Source organism: Eumetopias jubatus, unplaced genomic scaffold, assembly GCF_037043125.1.
Source record: "Eumetopias jubatus isolate StellerSeaLion01/CBP00866 unplaced genomic scaffold, mEumJub1_p1.0 scaffold_9, whole genome shotgun sequence".
NCBI classification, from domain to species: Eukaryota; Metazoa; Chordata; class Mammalia; order Carnivora; family Otariidae; genus Eumetopias; species Eumetopias jubatus.
The window spans coordinates 87,772,647-87,793,277 of record NW_028274815.1 but is presented as its reverse complement, the minus strand read 5'-3'; the positions used below and the strand labels follow the sequence as shown (position 1 = coordinate 87,793,277).

Sequence of the window (20,631 nt, the reverse complement as noted above, 5' to 3'; positions counted from 1 at the left end):
GTCCCATCCATGTTGATGTAAAAGTTGGGTATTCGTCCTTTCTGATGGCTGAGTAATATTCTGTTGTATACATGGACCACATCTTCTTTATCCATTCATCTGTTGAAGGGCATCTCGACTCTTTCCACAGTTTGGCTATTGCAGACATTGCTGCTATGAACACTGCGGTGCATATGGCCCTTCTGTTCACTACATCTGTGTCTTTGGGGTAAATACCCAGAAGTGCAATTGTTGGGTCATAGGGTAGCTCTATTTTTAATTTTTTGAGGCACCTCCACACTGTTTTCCGAAGTGGCTGTAACAACTTTACATTCCCACCAACAGTGTAAGAGGGTTCCCCTTCTCCACAACCTCTCCAACATTTGTTGTTTCTTGCCTTGCCAATTTTTGCCATTCTCAAATATCTCAATGTGGTTTTGATTTGAATTTCCCTGATGGCTAATGATGATGAACATTTTTTTCATGTGTCTGTTAGCCATTTGTATGTCTTCTTCAGAGAAGCGTCTGTTCACATCTTCTGTCCATTTTTTGATTTGATTATTTGGTTTTTTTTGGGTGTTGAGTTTGAGAAGTTCTTTATAGATCTTGGATACCAGCCCTTTATCTGTAGTGTCATTTGCAAATATCTTCTCCCATTCTGTGGGCTGCCTCTTTCTTTTGTTGACTGTTTCCTTTGCTGTGCAGAAGCTTTCTATCTTGATGAAGTCCCAAAAGTTCATTTTTGCTTTTGTTTCACTAGCTTTTGGAGATGTATCTTGAAAGGAGTTGCTGTGGCCGATGTCAAAGAGGTTACTGCCTATGTTCTCTTCTAGGATTTTGATGGATTCCTGTCTCACATTGAGGTCTTTCATCCATTTTGAGTTTATCTCTGTGTATAGTGTTAGAGAATGGTCTAGTTCCATTTGCACATGGCTGTCCAATTTTCCCAGCACCATTTATTGAAGAGACTGTCTTTTTTCCATTGCATATTTTTTCTTGCTTTGTTGAAGATTATTTGATCATAGAGTTGAGGGTCCATATCTGGGTTCTCTATTCTGTTCCACTGGTCTATATGTCTGTTTATGTGCCAGTACCATGCTGTGTTGGTGATCACTGCTTTGTAATATAGCTTGAAACCGGGCAATGTGATGCCCCCAGCTTTTTCTTTTTCAACATTTCCTTGGCGATTTGGGGTGTTTTCTGATTCCATACAAATTTTAGGATCGTTTGTTCCAACACTTTGAAAAATGTCATTGGAATTTGGATCGGGATGGTGTTGAAGGTATAGATTGCTCTGGGTAGCACAGACATTTTAACAATGTTTATTCTTCTGATCTAAGAGCATGGAATATTTTTCATCTTTTTGTGTCTTATTCAATTTCTTTCATGAGTGTTCTCTAGTTCCTAGAATATAGATCCTTTACCTCTTTGGTTAGGTTTATTCCGAGGTTATCTTATGGTTTTTGGTGCTATAGCAAATGGAATCATTTTTTAATTTCTCTTTCTACAGTTGCATTGTTAGTGTATAAGAAGGCAATTTATTTCTGTACATTGATTTTTGTATCCTGCCACATTACTGAATTGTTGTATGAGTTCTAGTAATTTTGGGGTGGAGTCTTTTGGGTTTTCCACATAAAGTATCATGTCATCTGCAAAAAAAGAGAGTTTGACTTCTTCTTTGCCAATCTGAATACCTTTTATTTTTTTCTGTTGTCTGATTATTGTTGCTAGGACTTCTAGTACTATGGTGAACAATAAGGGCGAGAGTGGGCATCCTTGATGTGTTCCTGATCTTAAGGGAAAGGCTCTCAGCTTTTCCCCATTGAGGATGATATTCCCTGTGTGTTTTTCATAGATGAATTTTATGAACTTGAGGAATGTTCCCTCTATCCCTACACCCTGAAGAGTTTTAATCAGGAAAGGATGCTGTATTTTGTCAAATGCTTTGTCTGCATCAATTGAGAGGACCATATGGTTCTTCTCTCTCCTCTTATTAATGTACTCTATCACACTGATTGATTTGCGAATGTTGAACCACCCTTGCATCCCGGGGATAAGTCCCACTTGGTCGTGGTGGATGATCCTTTTAATGTATTGTTGGATCCTATTAGCTAGGATTTTGTTGAGCATTTTGGAATCCATATTCATCAGGGATATCGGTCTGAAATTCTCCTTTTTGATGGGGTCTTTGCCTGCTTTGGGGATTAAGATAATGCTGGCCTCACAGAATGAGTCTGGAAGCTTTCCTTCTGTTTCTATTTTTTGAAACAGCTTCAGTAGAATAGGTATTATTTCTTCTTTGAATGTGGCCCTCCAGGCTACACTGTCTCTGTTTCTGTCTGTGCTGCTATATACTGCAGCATCCTGGGTTGTGTGCCCCTCAGCAGCGCTCCCAGTCCTTGCCTCCAGGTGGGGGCACATCTCTACCCTTTGTGCTTCTAAAACCACCAGCCGCCCCCAGTTCGCACACATGGCCCTGCCGCTCAGAGTTTCAGTCCCAGGGGCTGCCCTAAAGTCCTTTTCCTGCCACTACGGGTCTGCGAATCTGTGCCCAGTCCTAGCGCTGGAGGCTATCGCTCATGGCAGTATAGGATCCCGATAGCCGGGCTCCCTCCCCCTTCTGTTTATCCTCTGATATCTGCCCACGGAATCACGGCTCCCCACTTCATACCTTGAAACCAACCACCTGCGCTATTCTGTTTGTAGATATCCAGATCTATCTTTTTACATCTCAGGCTGATATCGTGGGTGTTCAGAGTGGTCTGGTAGATATCCAGCTCAATTCTGGGGACCAGTTGGAATAGGGTCCCCTACTCCTCCGCCATCTTTTACCCTCTACCTCACTATGGTTTTGATTTGCATTTCCCTGATTAGTGATGTTGACCATCTATATGTCTTCTTTAGAGAAATGTCTGTTCACATTCTCTGTCCACTTTCTAATCAGATTTTCTTTTCAGTGTTTCACTGTATTAAGTCCTATATATATTTTAGAAATTAATCCCTTATCAGGTATATCATTTGCAAATATCTTCTCCAATTCAGTAGGTTGTCTTTTCATTGTGTGGATGTTTTCTTTCACTGTGCAAAGGCTTTTTAGTTTGATGTAGGCTCAATTGTTCATTTTTGCTTTTGCTGCCCTTGCCTGAGGAGGCAGACCCAAAAACATATTGCTCAGACCAATGTCCAGTTTACTGCCTATGTTCTCTTTTACTTTTATGATTTCAGGTCTTACATTTAGGTCTTTAATACATTCTAAGTTTATTTTTTATATGGTATAGTAAAGTGGTCCAGTTTTCCCAGCACCATTCATTAAAGAGACTCTTTTCCACCATTGTATATTCTTGCCTCCTTTGTCATAGATTAATTGACCAGGTAACGTGTGGGTTTATTTCTGGGATCTCTATTCTGTTCTACTGATCTGTGTGTCTATCTTTGTGCCAATACCACTGTGTTTTGATAATAGCTTCGTAGTCAGGTTTGAAATCTTTTCAGAGGACAAGACTTTCCCCTTTTTAAGTTTATTCCTAGTTTATTTGCACCAAAAAGGTGCAATTGCAAATAGGACTGTTTTCTTAATTTTACTTTCTGCTGCTTAACAGTGTTCTTGATCTCTGACTGGTTCATCTTTATCTTTGTGTTGAGTCTCACTGATGTCCTCCACTCTTCTTTCTTTTTGTTTTTACCTACACTCTTTTCTCAAGTTCAGTGAGTATCTTTATGAACAGTACTTTAAATTCTCTATCAGGCGTATAACTTACATCCATTTCACTTCGGTCTCTTGCTGCGGTTTAGTCCTGTTCTCTCATTTAGGACATATTATCTGACTCCTCATTTTGTCTAACTCTCTGTGCCTATTTCTTTGTGTTAGGACAGTCAGCTACTTCTCTTGCTCTTAATGATAATAGCCTTATAAAGAAGAGGTCCTACAGTGCCCTGCAGGGCCATGTCCCCTGGCACTCAGGGAGTGTTTCCTATGTGTGTTGCATGTGCTCTCTTGTTGAGTGTTAAGCTCTTTCCCGCCCTCCCCCTCAGTCCAGTTGTCTGCAAAGGTTCTCTGCCAATTGTGGGTAGTGTTTGGTCCCAGCAGGGGTGGGGAGCATTTTAACAAGGTGTGCAGTGGTCTGCTCAAGAAATGAGACTTGCCCCTGCCACCACTGGAACTGAGGTCCCCCAAATGTATGGGTTGGATGTGCTGGCAGGGTTTGCCCTAGTCCTTTGGGGGATGGGTCCTGCAATGCTGGAACTAAGGCAAGTGTGACTGGGAGGGGTGGATCTGCCGAAGCACAGGGTGAGAGGCTTGGTGTAAGCAAATTGGGTAATGGAGTGTCAGTGTCATGCTGGCTGTTGTTTATGCAGGGACAGGAGAGGGAAATGGTGCCTGCCAGCTCCTTTGCTCCTGGAGAGGTCTCCCCATGATCCCTGTCTTTCCAAGCCATGCTCTGAGATGAGCAAATCACTCTCCCTCCCATCTACCCCCAGAGTTTTTCAAACTGATGGTTCTATGCTATATATGTATGGGCTGTTTATCCTGCTGTCACTTTAAGGGTGGGGACTCTACTTCCAAACACCCTTGGAGCTCCCCCAGAGCCGAGCCTCCCAATTTTGAAAATTCCAGGCATTCTCACTGGTTATAAAAACTCATGAAGTTTGGCCCCTCTCGCTTTCAAAGGCAAATGTTATGGGGATTCATCCTTCCCATTCATGGGCTCCCCAGTGTGAAAGTCTGTTTTCACCCTTCTCTGCACCACTGGCTCTCTACCCAACATGGACAGCCATGGTCTGTTTCACTTCCAGACCCTGCCTTTGCCCTTCCTACCTTCCTTGATGTAGCCTCTTAACTACCTTTAGTTCGTGGAGTCTGTTCTGCCAGTCTTCTGATCATTTCATGGGTTATTTATGCTGCTATGAGTATATCTAGTTGTATCCATGGAACAAGGCAAGCTTACTCCCCCTACTCTACCACCATCTTCCTAGTCAATTCTCTAATTTTTGACATTTTAATTATTATGCTTCTTGGTGTGGACCTCTTTGGGTTCATCTTATTTGAGGTTCTCTGTATTTCCTGGATGTGTTTCCTGCCCCAGGTTAGGGAATTTTTTAGCTTATTTCTTCAACTAAGTTCTCTACCCCTTTCTCCTTCTCTCTTCTTCTTCTGAACCCCTATAATGCAATTATTAGTATGCTTCATGTTGTCCTAGAGGTCCACTATCTCACCTTTTTATAGTCTTTTTTCTTTTTGCCATTCAGCTTGGATGATTTCCACTACCCTGTCTTCCTAATTGCTGAGCTGTTCTGCATCCTCTCATCTATGGTTGACTCCTCTAGTGTTTCTCCTCCTAAGTTAAGGAATCATCGATCACTACTTTGAATCATATCAGGTAGACTATCTCTGTTTGGTTTAGATCTTTTTCTGAGATTTCTGTCTTGCTCTTTCATTTGAAACAGACTCCTCTGTCTCATTTTGTCTGACTTTCTCTGTTTCTATGTATTAGATAAGTTAGTACATGCCCTGGTCTTGAAAGTAGTGGCTTTATGTAGAAAACATCCAGTGGGGTCCAGAATCACAATGCACCCTGGTCACCAGAACCCAACCCCCAAGGGCTACATACACATTCCTATCGTGACGGCTGCAACTGCTATGCCAACTGGTGGGCTGAGGTGACTGCTGGACCAGCTGCCTCCAATGCCCAGCCACGAGTACTATGGGTGCACTGGTGGGAGGATCTGGCCCTGGCACAACTGGATGAGAGGCCCAGCTGCAACTGCTGCAGCTGGGCTGGTTGGTGGGGGTCAAACACCAGTGTGAAATGGCTGCTGATGCCTATCTTTGACTGTTGCAGGCATGGTGGACAGCGGGAGGTGCTTTAGAAATGTGCCTGCCAGGGCAAGTACTTTGGGAGGGAATGTCCACAGGGGAATGCTGATACAGGGAAAGCGGTGCCATCAAGATAGATGGAGAGTGTCAACTGGCATGGCAGCATCATGCCAGCTAGGCTGAAGGAGGGCAAGAAAAATTGCACCTGCCAGCACTCTGTTCCTAGAGAAAGTTCCTACAGATCCCTACCCTCCAGCACATGCCCTAAAATTAGTCAATAAATCTCCTTCACTTATGGCCCAGGTGCTTTTCAAAGAGCTGCCCTGTGCTGTCTGAGTGAGACTGTGCATGAGCCCTTTAAGAGGAGAGTCTCCATTTCCCTCTAGACCTCCCAGAGTTATGGCCTGCTATTTTTCAAATCCAGACATTATGTGGGCTTCTCTTCCTAGTGCAGATTTTTGGGGTGGGGGTGAAAAATGTAGGGTTTGAACTCCTCACTCCTCAGGCAGGTCTCTTCACCTGTGATGGCCTTCCTGATTCTCGATTACCACACCACGTGTCAGGTTCCTAACCAGACCATGTCTCTTCCCTTCCTACCCTTCTTGATGTGGCTTTTTCCTTGTATCTTTGGCTGGAACAGCTGTTCTCCTAGTCTTCAGGTCAACTGCACAAAGAGTTGCTCTATATGTAGTTGCATATATTTGCTGTATCCATGGGAGGAGGTGAGCTCAGGATCTTTCTAATTTGCCTTCTTCTTTGACTCTATACAGTTGTTTTAAAATCTGCTAAGGCAAGCCACTACCCATGTTGCTGTTTTACTTGTTTTAAGTTATTACATTCATTGCAAGTATTATTTCAAACTTTCCTACCACTTTCTCAACTTACATACACTTATACTTGAATTTTCATTGGTATTTTTACATGACGTGACTTGGAGTATCTTATAATTTTTAATATATTTGTTAGGAAGAATAAAAGTCCTTTATTTCTGGGGTACCTGGGTAGCTCAGTTGGTTAAGCATCTTACTCTTGATTTTGGCTCAGGTCATGATCTCAGGTTGTGAGATCAAGCCTTGCATGAGATTCTCTCTCTCCCTCTGCCCCTCCCCCACTCTAAAAGAAAAAGTCCTTTATTTCTGCCATTTAATGTCAGCAATAATCTTTTTTAAAATTTTTTTATTTATTCATTTGAGAAAGAGAGATCAAGAGACAGAGAACACGAGCAGGGGCGGGGGGAGGGGCAGAGCGAGAAGCAGACTCACCGCTGGCAGGCAGCCCAATGTGGGTCTCAATCCCAAGATCCTGGGATCGTGACCTGAGCCGAAGGCAGATGCTTAACCAACTGAGCCATCCAGGCACCCAGCAATAATCTTTATTATCCTGTCCACTCATCTATTACTTACCCATATCCTTTTTTAAAGATTTATTTTTAGAGAGAGTACGCATAGGCATGCAAGTGGGCATGCAAGTGGGGGGAGGCGCAGAGTGAGAGGGAGACTCTCAAGCAGACTCCCTCCTGAGCTCAGAGCCTGATTCAGGGCTTGATGCCACAACCCTGGGATCATAACCTGAGCGAAAACCAAGAGGCAGACGCTCAACGGACTGAGCCACCCAGGTGCCCCACCCATATCTTTATTATATTTCACAAAGGATGAAGTTTACAAACACCAAATTAGATTTATATCCAAATTTTATACTTTTTGGTTTTTTATATTCGCAAGATTTCTTTTTTATATGTTATTGCTGTTTGTTAGTGATATTCATAGTAGTCATACTGTACAGCCATAGATAGTCATAGATAGTAATGATAGTACTGAAAGTCAACAGACTTTGTGAATTTCCTCTGAAGCTCATTTTCTAAAACACGAATTCTATCAGACTGCTATAACAAACACCAGAGACTGTATAGTTTATACACAACAGGAATTTTACCGCTCACAGTTCTGGAGGTGGAGAAGTTGAAGACAAAGTTGCCAGTATAGTCGCCAGTATGGTGAAGGTTCACAACCTGAACCTTCATTCTCACTGTGTCCTCACAAGGTGTAAGGGCTAGAGATCTCAGTGGAGATTCTTTTATAAGGGCACTAATCCCATTTATGAGGGCTCCACACTCACTAAGCACCTCCTAAAGGCCCCAAATACTAATACCATCATCTCTAGGGGTTAGCATTTTACCACATGAATCTTGTGGGGTCACAAATATTCAGAACACAGCACATTATATTCAATAAATTTCTTAGCTAGTTTCATTGAATGTCCTCAATTTATACAGAGTATCCACGAATGAACAGTTTCCTTTCCAATATTCATCTTTCTTTTTTTTTAATGGCTCATTGAAAATGGTCAGCATGTCCAATACTATACTGCACAGAATGGTGAGAGAAAGCACCTAATTCTATCTTTTGTTTTATTTCTCTATTGCATTAGTTTTATCAGTAATGCATATTATATTTTATCAAATGATGTTATAATGCATGTTGATATGCGGTGAACCTTATTTTGGACTAATATACCCTTCTCATAAATGATGTTTCAAACAGTTATCACTCAATCTGTTTAACTATGAGAACGATAAACAGAAGGAAAAAACTAAGAAGGCAAGTTATAGTATCGTTTTTTGTTATTGTTGTTGTAAAATTCCATAATCAGGTGTAACTAAACAGTACACACTTCAGAGAAAGTGGTAAAATTAAATTATTGCCATCTCCCACTAAAAAAAATTCAACCACACTGAGTTATATAATTTAACAAACAGGAAAGATAAAAAGATTTCACTATTTTCGTATGACTTTAACAAAAATTCTATTTAGTGATCCAAAAACATAACTCGTTGTAGCTGTATATCAAAACTGTATTAAAAACGGTCAACTTTGATTGAAACATTTTTAATTCATTCATTCCCTTATTCACTATTGTAAATGTTAAACACTATGCTAGTTGCAGGGGGATACAACAGTAAAGAAGGCAATATTTTTCTTCAGTCAACTTACAAACTAGTGTAGGAACTGATAAAATTTTTCTGTAAAGGGCCACATCATAATATAGGCTTCTAGGAGGCCATATAGTCTCTGTTGCCAACTACTCAGCTCTGTCGTAAGGCAAAAACAGTTATTAGACAACAGGTAAAATATGAGCATGCAAGTGTTTAAATAAAACTTTATTTACAAAACAGGTGGTGGGCCAGATCTGGTCAGTGGGCTACAGGTTGCCAACATCTGCTCCAGTAAAAATTAACGAATTAGGAATTTCAACACTATATGGTAAATGTAATGATAGTGGGAAGCACAGGTTATTGTGGGAACATGATCTAAGGAATCAATAAAGCCTTCTGGGAGGAGACAACAATCCAACAGACTACTCCACTTTCTCACATTCAGCAAATAAAAGTAGTTTATTGTAATGTGTCACCATTATAAGATCTCATTCTAAAATGGAAAACATATTTGACTATGCAAGAATTATTTCACATTATAGTATTCTCTTCTGTTTATGAAAAAATATGCCATAAGCACAAGTAAAAGCTTACCTTGAGTGACTGTTTTGAGAACAATTAAAGTTGATAAAAATCTCAATGGTAAATTGGAGCTCTTAAAGAAAGCAGCTGTCTTTGGTTTACTGTCCACTGAATGTTCTAAAGAATTATCTTGAATTCCCTTTGTTACTACTCCTTTGAATATGTCTTCACCCAGTCTCCTCAATGTTGATGTCATGGTTGAATGCTGTTAAAAATATGTACCATCTTAGTATATTTATTTATGTCCATGATATATTTCAAATACTACAATCAAATACAGAAACTAAAAATAAGTCAATTTTTTTCTAATTAAAAAATGGGTTAGAAATATGTAAAATTAAAAAGAAGTAATTTTATAATCAACTTTTTAAAATTATTTATGACTTTTTCTAAAAGAAATGAGCAGTCTACTAAGAAAAAATTAGGAGAACCGAGACAAGATTCAATTTGAAAATGTTTAAGAACATCAGATCATGATATGTTTCTGGCACAGAGAAATCAAAGGAACAGAAAAGTAGACACTATAGGTTCTTCACTCCTTCACCATTACTGACAAATGGTTTCTTGGGTGTATCTTACAGTGTTAGCTTACAAAGTGATTATCTAGGGCCTCACTGCTTTACAGCTTACTATGATCATAACCATCACAGTGATTTTAATAACTTTTAACAACTGCAGAAGAATAAAATATTGGGTTAGATTCATGGATAATTCTGGAGCGCCTGGGTGGCTCAGCTGGTTAAGCATCTGCCTTCTGCTCAGGTCATGATTCCGGAGTCCTGGGATCGAGCCCCGCATTGGGCTCCCTGCTCCTCCCTCTCCCTCTTCCCTTCTCCTCCCTCTCCCTCTTCCCTTCTCCCTGCTTGTGCTCTCTCTCTCTCAAATAAATAAAATCTTAAAAAAAAATTTTAGAATCATGGATAATTCTCATGGTGAATAAACTAAAACAAGACAATGGGCAAAACAGAAATACTGACATGTAAATATTTCTAAAATAATATAAGCTTTTATGATATTCCACATATATTTTAAGAACCAAATAAAGGAAAACCATTTTACACTGCTACAGATGAGAGTGCATGAGCCAGACTTAGAAGTAACTTAAATATAGGTAACAAGTATTTGCCTTAGAATTTCAGCATATTAAAATTAGAGAGATATGGGTGCTTGGGTGTCTCAGTCAGTTAAGTGTCCAACTCTTGATCTCAGCTCAGGTCATGATCTCAGGGTTGTGAGATCAAGCCCTGCGTCAGGCTCCACTCTGGGTGTTGAGCCTGCCTGAGATTCTCTCTCACCCTCTGCCCCTCCCCCACTCTCTAAAAAAATAATTAAAAAAATAAAATTAGAGAGATATATTGAGATTTTATGGGGATCAAAAGGCACAATGATTGGGTGGTGAGTGGCATAACAAATGCAATCTAATTTAAATATATGGTCTATAAATCTTAAATCTGAAAAAGGAAGCCTCATACATTATTGGTAGGAATGTAAACTGGTATAGCCATTGTGGAAAACAGTATGGAGGTTTCTCAAAAAATTAAAAAAGAAATACAATACAATCCAGTAATTCCACTATTAGTTATTTACTCAAAGAAAACAAAAACATTAATTTAAAAAGATATATAGACTCATATGGTGATTAACACAATAAAAAATTATTAAAAAAAAGATATATAGACTCCTATGTTTATTGCAGCATTATTTACAATAACCATGATATGGAAGCAACCTAAATGTTCATCAACAGGTGACTGGATAAGGTGTGTGTGTGTGGGGTGTGTGTGTGTGTGTGTGTGTGTGTGTGTGTGTACACACACATACATACACAGTGGACTATTATGCAGCCAAAAAAACAGATGAGATTTTGCCATTTTTGACAACATGGATGGACCTAGAGGATATTATGTTAAGTGAAATACATCAGACTGAGAAAGATAAACACCATATGATTTCATTCATATATGGAATCTAAAAAAAAATGAATAAACAAACAAAAAGTGGAATCAACCTTTAAATACAAAGAACAAACTGATGGTTGCTAGAGGGAAGGGGGGGTGAGAAGAAGGGCAAGATGGGTGAAGGGGAGAGGGAGATACAAGCTTCCCGTCATGGAAGGAATAAGTCACAGGAATAAAGGCACAGCACAGGGAATATAGTCAATGATATTATAATAGTGCTATATGGTGACATTTGGTACCTACACTTGTAATGAGCAAAGCCTAAGTATAGAAAAGCTGAATCAGTATGTTGTATACTTGAAATTAATTTAACACTGTGTGTCAACTATACTCAAATAAAAATTTAAATAAGTTTTTAATATTAGGAAAAGATAATATGTATGTTTTTTTAAAACCATGGTATAAAAATAGGAGAAAATACTAGAAATTCTATAAGTTTCCTGATGCCTATTTCTCAGGCTTGAAGCTGAAAAGGCTGGCAACCTGGAAACTACAGACAAAAAAGCCCCAACAGTAGTCTGCTCTCTCTAGCCAAAAGTCTAAGAAAAGAGCAGCCTTGCAAGACAAAAAACTTCCATTTTTTAATTTTAGTTTTGGGGGGGCAGAGGGAAAAAGAGAATCTTAAGCTGGCTTCATGCCTAGCACAGAGCCTGATGTGGAGCTCGATCTCACAATGCTGAAATCATGACCTGATCTGAAGTCAAGAGTCAGGTACTTAACCAACTGAGCCACTGAGGTGCCCCAAGACAAAAAACTTTTAGACAAAACCACAATCCAACCAAACACCATAGAAAGATCTGTGGTCCAACATCTACCTAGATGAGCAAAATTCCAAGGACAGCCTACACTTGTACCCTCAACCAGGCAGTAACAAGGTGTCCATGAATGCAATGTGAGGGGTAATGAGGCACTCCCATCCCTCTCAGTTAGGGAGATATCAGTGGAGGCCTAGTGGGAAACCAGAACTCCCCCACCTCCCCCAGATAGCAATAGAAGCCTGGTGGGGAACCTGGACTTCTACATAACAAGGCAATAAAGAGAGCCATCCTGTATTTCCTCTGCAAGAGCAATGTCAAAAGAAAGCCAGATAAAAAAGATACCCAGAGCCTTATAATATCAAAATGTCCAGTTTTCAATAAAAAATCACTAATCACACAAAAACCTGGAAGATCTCAAACTGAACGAAAATCAGTAACTGCCAACACCAATGGCACAAAGATGTTAGAATTATCTGACAAAGATTTTAAAGCAGCCATGATAAAATTTATAATTATGCATTTTTTAAAAATGTAAAATAGAAAATTCAATCAAAGAAATAGAAAGTCTTACCAAAGAAAATATAAAGAACCAAATGGAAATTTTATAACTGAAAATAGAGTAACCAAAATTAAAAACAGATAGGTTCACTAGCTAACTGAATCCAACGGTACATTAAAGGGATTTTTCACCACAATCAAATGGGATTTATTCCTGGGCTGCAGGGTGATTCAATATCCGCAAAACAATCAACATGATATATCACATTAATAAAAGAAAGGATAAGAACCATATGATCCTCTCAATAGATGCAGAAAGCATTTGACAAAATACAGCATCCTTTCTTGATAAAAGGCCTCAAGAAAGAAGGGATAGAAGGAACATACCTCAACATCATAAAGGCCATATACAAAAGACCCACAGCAAATACCCTCAATAGGGAAAAACTGAGAGCTTTTCCCCTAATGTCAGGAATATGACAGGGATGCTCACTCTTACCATTATTGTTCAACACAGTACTGAAGTCCTAGCTTCAGCAATCAGACAACAAAAAGAAATAAAAGGCATCCAAGTCAGCAAGGAAAAAGTCTAACTTTCACTCTTCCCAGATGACCTGATACTTTATATAGAAAACCCAAAAGACTCCACCCCAAAATTGCTACCATACATGAATTCAGCAAATTTGCAGAATATAAAATCAATGCACAGAAATCTGTTGCATTTCTATTCACTGATAATGAAGCAGCAGAAAGAGAAATAAAGGAATCGATCCCATTTACAACTGCACCCAAAACCATAAGATACGTAGGAATAAACCTAACCAAAGAGATAACAGGATCTGTACTCTGAAGACTATAGAACACTGGTGAAAGAAACTGAAGACAACACAAACATTCCATGCTCATGGATCAGAAGAATATTGTTAAAATGTCTATACTACTCAAAGCAATCTACACATTCACAATGCAATCCCTATCAAAATAACACCAGTATTTTTCATGGGCCTAGAAAAAGAATTCTAAAATTTGTATGGAACCAGAAAGGACCCGAATAACCAAAACAATCCTGAAAAAGAAAACCAAAGTGGGAAGCATCACAGTCCCAGACTTCAAGCTGTATTACAAAGCTATAATCATCAGGGTAGTATGGTACTGGCACAGAAACAGACACATCGAATAATGAAACAGAATAAAGAACCCAGATTTGGACCCACAACTATATGGTCAACTAATCTTCAACAAAACAGGAAAGAATATCCAACGGAAAAAAGACAGTCTCTTCAACAAATGGTGTTGAGAAAACTGGACAGCCACATGCAGAAGAATGAAACGGGACTACTTTTTTTTTTTTAAAGATTTTATTTATTTATTTGACAGAGAGAGACACAGTGAGAGAGGGAACACAAGCAGGGGGAGTGGGAGAGGGAGAAGCAGGCCTCCCACAGAGCAGGGAGCCTGATGCAGGGCTCAATCCCAGGGATCCCAAACCTGGGATCATGACCCGAGCTGAAGGCAGACACTTAACGACTGAGCCACCCAGGTGCCCCGAAACTGGACTACTTTCTTATACCATAAACAAAAATAAATTCAAAATGGATGAAAAACCTAAATGTGAGACAGGAAGCCATCAAAATCCTAGAGGAGAACACAGGCAGCAACCTTTGTGACCTCAGCCCCAACAACTTATTACTAGACACATCGCTGGAGACAAGGGAAACAAAAGCAAAAATGAACTAGGACTTCATCAAAATAAAAAGCTTCTGCACAGCAAAGGAAACAGCTAACAAAACTAAAAGGCAGGGTGCCTGGTGGCTCAGTTGGTTGGGCGACTGCCTTCGGCTCAGGTCATGATCCCGGAGTCCTGGGATCAAGTCCCACATCGGGCTCCCAGCTCAGCGGGGAGCCTGCTTCTCCCTCTGACTTTCTCCCCTCTCATGCTGTTTCTCTCTCTCTCTCAAATAAATAAATAAAATCTTAAAAAAAAAAAAAACTAAAAGGCAGCCTACAGACTGGGAGAAGATATTTGCAAATGATATACTTGATAAAAGGACAGTATCCAGAATCTATAAAGAACTCATAAAATTAACACCCCAAAAATAAATAATCCAGTTAAGAAATGGGCAGAAGATATGAACAGACATTTCTCCAAAGAAGACATACAAATGGCCAACAGACACATGAAAAAATGCTCAACATCACTCATCATCAGGGAACTACAAATCAAAACCACGAGATACCACCTCACACCAGTCAGAATGGCTAAACTGAACAACATCGGAAACAACGACGTTGGTGAGGATGCAGAGAAAGGTGAATCCTTTTACACTGCTGGTGGGAATGCAAGCTGGTGCAGCCACTCTGGAAAATGGTATGGACATCCTCAAAAAGTTAAAAATATAACTAGCCTGGGGCGCCTGGGTGGCTCAGTCGTTAACTGTCTGCCTTCAGCTCAGGTCATGATCCCAGGGTCCTGGGATTGAGCCCTGCATCAGGCTCCCTGCTCCGCGGGAAGCCTACTTCTCCCTCTCCCACTCCCCTGCTTGTGTTCCCTCTCTCGCTGTGTCTCTGTCAAATAAATAAGTAAAATCTTTAAAAAAATAAAAATAAAATAAATAAAATAAAAATATAACTACCCTATGACCCAGCAATTGCACTACTAGACATTTATCCAAAGGATACAAAAGTGCTGAAACGAAAGGGGCTCATACACCCCAATGTTTATAACAGCCCTATTGACAATTGCCAAATTATGGAAAGAGCACAAGTGTCGACTGACTGATGAACAGATAAAGAAGATGTGGTGTATATATATGTGTATACACACACACACACACACACAAACACACACACACACACAATGGAATATTACTTGATCATCAAAAGGAATGAAATCTTGTAACAAGGTGGATGGAGCTAGAATGTATTATGCTAAGTGAAAAAAGTCAGTCAGAGAGATACATATCATATGATTTCACTCATTTGTGTAATTTAAGAAACAAAACTGATGAACATAGGGCACAGGAAGGAAAAATAAGATAAAAACAGAGGGAGGCAAACCATAAGAGACTGTTAGGAGAATTGAGGGTTGCTGGAGGGGAGGTAAGTGGGGGATGGGCTAAATGGCTGATAGGTATTAAAGAGGACACTTGTTGGGATGAGCACTAGGTGTTATACGTAAGTGATGAATCATTAAATTCTACTCCTGAAACCAATACTACACTATATGTTTACTAACCTGAATTTAAATTAAAAAAGAAAAACTACACAAACAAAAAAATGGATAGGTTCAACAGCAAAATGGAGGACACAAGGAAATAACTGGTTAACTGGAATTTAAAACAACAGAATTTACCCAATCTGAACATTGAACTGGAAAAAAACAAAACAAAACAAAAACCACGGAGGGGAAATTAGAGATTCCAGGAACTGAAGAACTATAACAAAAAATTTAGTAACCCTGTCAATCAGTATCCTGGAAGGAAAAGAAACATGAGGTAGCACTGAAAAAATACTTGAAGAAATAATGGCTGAAAGCTTCCCAGATTGGCTAAATAAATAAATCTAGAGACTGAAGAAATTGACCAAACCCCAGAAAGGATAAATCCAAAGTGATCAACAATATATATCATAACCAACTTATGAAACCTAAAGAAAAAAGAAAACAACTGAAAGCAGTAACAGAGAAATTAACATACATGAAGCAAGCAATTCAAGCAACAGTGGATTCCTTATCATAAGCCATGGAAGTTGTCTAGAAGAAATTAGTACAACATTTTTCAAGTATTTTAAGAAAAGAACTATCATCTCAGAATCCTATACTCAGTGAAATTATCCTTCAGGAATATAGAGGAAACTAGGACACTCGAAGATGAAGTGAAACTAAAACAGTTTGTCATCAGCAGACCTATTCCAAAAGGCTACCTAAGAGAAGTTCTCTATGTTTAAATGAAATAATAAAAGAAGGAACCTTGGAATATCTGGAAGGAAGGAAGAACTCAGTAAGCAAAATATAGGCAAATACAACAGACTTTCCTTCTCCTTCTGAGTTTTATGTTTGACAGTTATGCAAAAATTTTAACACTGTCTAATGTGATTCTAAATATATAGAGAAGATATTAATATTATATATATTAAGATATTAATATTCATTAATATTAATGAAGGGATAAAAAGGCAAGGTTTCTTTAAGATTTTTTATTTGTCAGAGAGAGAGACAGAGAGAGCACAAGCAGGGAGAGCAGCAGACAGAGGGAGAAGCAGGCTCCCCACTGAGCAAGGAGCCCGATGTGGGACTTTGATCCCAGGACCCTGGGATCATAACCTCAGCTGAAGGCAGCCACTTAACCGACTGAGCCACCCAGGTGTCCCAAAAGGCAAGGTGTCTATACTTCAGTTCAATTAGCAAAATAAAAACACCAGTAGACTGTGGTAAGTTATCTATATATAATCTGATACCTAGAAGGACTAATATAAAAACTATAAAAAGAGAAATAGTCAAAGCTATAAATAAACCAAAATGGAGTTTTAAAAAATGTTCAAGTAACCCACAGCAAAGCAGGGGAAAAGAAAACCCAGAGAAATGAAAAAGATACACAAAAACAAACAATAAACAAAAAATAAAATAATAAACTTAAGCCCTAACATATCAATAACTACATTAAATACAAATGGCCTAAATATACGAATTAAAACACAGAACTTGATAAAGTTGATTAAAAAACAAAATCTAGCTACATGCTATCTACAAAAACTCATTTCAAATATAACAATGCAAACAGGCCAAAATTAAAAGAATGGAAAAGGACATCATGAATCTAAGGACAGCAGAGTGCTTATATTAATATCAGAGATCTCAGAGCAAAGAAAATTACCAAGTATACTGAGAGATATTACATAATCATAAACAGTTAATCCACTAAAAACATATAACAATCCTAAGTTTATATGCACAAAGCAACAGAATTGCAAAACATAGGCAAAAATGATAAACAGGAGAAATATATAAATTCACAATTATAGCTAAAGACTTCTCTGAACACTAGATACAACTAGACAGAATAGTAACAAGGATATAAACTAACTAAAAAATGCCATCAATGAGCTGGATCTAATCCACATTTATAGAACACTCACACAAGAGCAGAATACACATCCTCAGCCAAATAATGTCAACAATACAACCAAACCAGAAAAACAGAAAGGTAGAAGAAAGATCTAAAACAAACTTATAAATAATTCATGGTCAAAGAGGAAGTCTCAAGGGAAATTTTTAAAATACATTAAATTGGGGCGCCTGGGTGGCTCAGTTGGTTAAGCGACTGCCTTCAGCTCAGGTCATGATCCTGGAGTCCCGGGATCGAGTCCCGCATCGGGCTCCCTGCTCGGCGAGGAGTCTGCTTCTCCCTCTGACCCTCCCCCCTCTCATGTGCTCTCTTTCATTCTGTCTCAAATAAATAAATAAAATCTTTAAAAAAAATACATTAAATTGGAAGAAATGAAAATGTAACATATCAAAATTTGTGGGACACAGTTAAAGAAGTGCTGACAGAAAAACAGCACCAAAAATAGCACTATGTTAGAAAAAAAGTAAGTCTCAAATGAATAATCTAAGTTTTTACCTAGTAACCTAAAAAAAGAACAAAATAAATCCAAAGCAAACAAAAGGAAGGAAATAATAAAGAGATAAAAATGAAAACTATAAAATAATGAAACAAAAAGATAGTTCTTTTTAAAAAATCAACAAAACAAACTTCTGGCAAGAAAGACAAAAAAAAATTACACAATTTATCAATACTAGGAATGAAGCAGAAGGTATTACTACAAACACTGAGGATATCAAAAGGATATTAAGAGAATACTATGAAAAAGTTTACACATATATATTGTATATATTGAACAGCTTAGACAAAATGGTTCATTCCATTCCCTGAAAAGCACAAACTTCTACAAATCACTTATATGAATTAATAATATCCCTATAACTATTAAAGAACTTGAATTCATAATTTAAAATCTCCCCAGGGCGCCTGGGTGGCTCAGTCAATTAAGTGTCTGCCTTTGGCTCAAATCATGATCCCAGAGTCCTGGGATCAAGCCCCACATCAGGCTCCCTGCTCAGTGGGGAGCCTGCTTCTCCCTCTGCCTGCTGCTCCTCCTGTTTGTGCTGTCTCTCTCTCTGTCAAATAAATACATACAATCTTTTTAAAAAAATTAAACAATTTAAAAAAAATCTCCCCAAAAGACATCTCTAGGCTGACAGTTTCATGGAAGAATTCTACCAAAAGTCTAAAGAAGAATTAACACTAAATCTAATTTCTTTCAGAAAAAAAGGATGGAAAACTTACCAATTAATTTGACAAACACAGTACTACCTTGATACAAAACCAGACAAAGATAGTATAAAAGAATAGAAAACTGCAGATCAATATCCCTAATGAATATATAGACTCTCTAACAAAATATTAGCAAACAGAATTCAGCAAATATAAAAAGAACTATACAACACGGCCAAGTGGGGTTTATTTCAGGAAAACATGGTTAATTCAGTATTTGAAAGCCAATCAGTAATGCACCACATTATCAGTTTAAAGAAAAAAAAATCACACGGTCATATCAATAAATGCAAAAAATTATTTTTGCTTCAACGTTCATTCATGATAAAAAAAATACTCAGAAAAATAGGAATAAAGGGGAACTAAACTTGATAAAAAGCATCTACAAAACTATAGCTAATACTATAATTAATAGCGAAGGACTCACTGTGTTCCCCCCTAAGATCAAGAACAAGCCAATGACGTCCATTATCATTCATATTTACCATAGTCCTAAATATTGTATCCAATGCAAAAGAAAAATTAAAGGCATACATGTCAAAAGAAAAAAAAGGAAAACAAAAAACTTTCCTTATTTGCAGATCCATGACTATGTAGAAAATTCCAAAGAATCTTGAAGACAAATCCTAAAACAAGTAAGAGCACGGTCAAAGGATACAGAATGAACAGAGTACCAACATGGACACCAAAATTTGAAAAATACCAACTGCAATCACTCAAAAACATTAAATATGCAGCTGAAAATCTAACAAGTAATGTACAGGAATTTTATGCTTAACACCACATATCATGGATGAAAGAAATCAAATTTCTAAATAAAATGGAGAAGCATATCATATTCCTGAACTGGAAGACTCAACACAGTAAAGATGTCAATTTTTCTCAAATTTATATACAGGTTAATGCAATTCCTATCAAAATCCCTGTAAGATATTTTGTGGATAGAGAAGATTATTCTAAAATTTATAAGGAAAGTCAAAGGAACTATTATAGTTAAAATATTTTTGAAAAATAGTAATAAAATGGGAGATCAATATACCCAACTTCAAAACATATTATAGAGGTACAGGAATCAACAGTATGGAACTGGCAAAGGAACAGACACACAGATACATGGAACATAACAGAGAACACAGAAAGAGACCCACAGAATTATTCCCAACTGACAAAGGTACAGAGGAAGGAAAGGCTTTACAATAAATGGTGCTGGAACAATTGGACATTTATTAACCTTGATCTAAATCTCATACGTTATACAAAACTAACTCAAACTGTACATGGACTTACATGTAAAATGCAAAAGTGTAAAACTTTAAGAAAAAAAAAAAAGAAAATCTTCACAATCTAGGATTAGGCAACAAATTCTTACACTTAACCCCAAAAGCAACATCCACAAAAGGAAAAACTGACTGGAAATCATTAAAATTTAAAAGCTCTGCAAAAGACCCTGTTAAGGGTGGGGGGATGGGTTAGCCTGATGATGGGTATTAAAGAGGGCACATTCTGCGTGGAGCACTGGGTGTTATGCACAAACAATGAATCATGGAACACTACATCAAAAACTAATGATGTAATGTATGGTGATTAACATAACAATAAAAAATTAAAAAAAAAAGACCCTGTTAAGAGGATGAAAATACAAGAAAGAAAAAAAATATTTCCAAATGACATACCCAACAAAGGACTAGTATCTAAAATATATAAAGAACTCTTAAAACTCAACAATGGAAAACAAAGAGTCCAATTAAATAATGGGCAAAAGACACAAATAGACTGA

General features: G+C 38.1%; 1 protein-coding gene across 1 annotated transcript in view; it reads right to left on the bottom strand.

The window, feature by feature from the left end:
- Window positions 1-20,631, bottom strand: part of CCDC138 (coiled-coil domain containing 138) — a 147,446-nt gene that overhangs the window by 44,895 nt on the left and 81,920 nt on the right. The window contains exon 12 of the mRNA XM_028091277.2: window positions 9,321-9,513. Coding sequence (XP_027947078.1) covers window positions 9,321-9,513 — 193 coding nt within the window. The remainder of the gene's footprint in view (window positions 1-9,320; window positions 9,514-20,631) is intronic.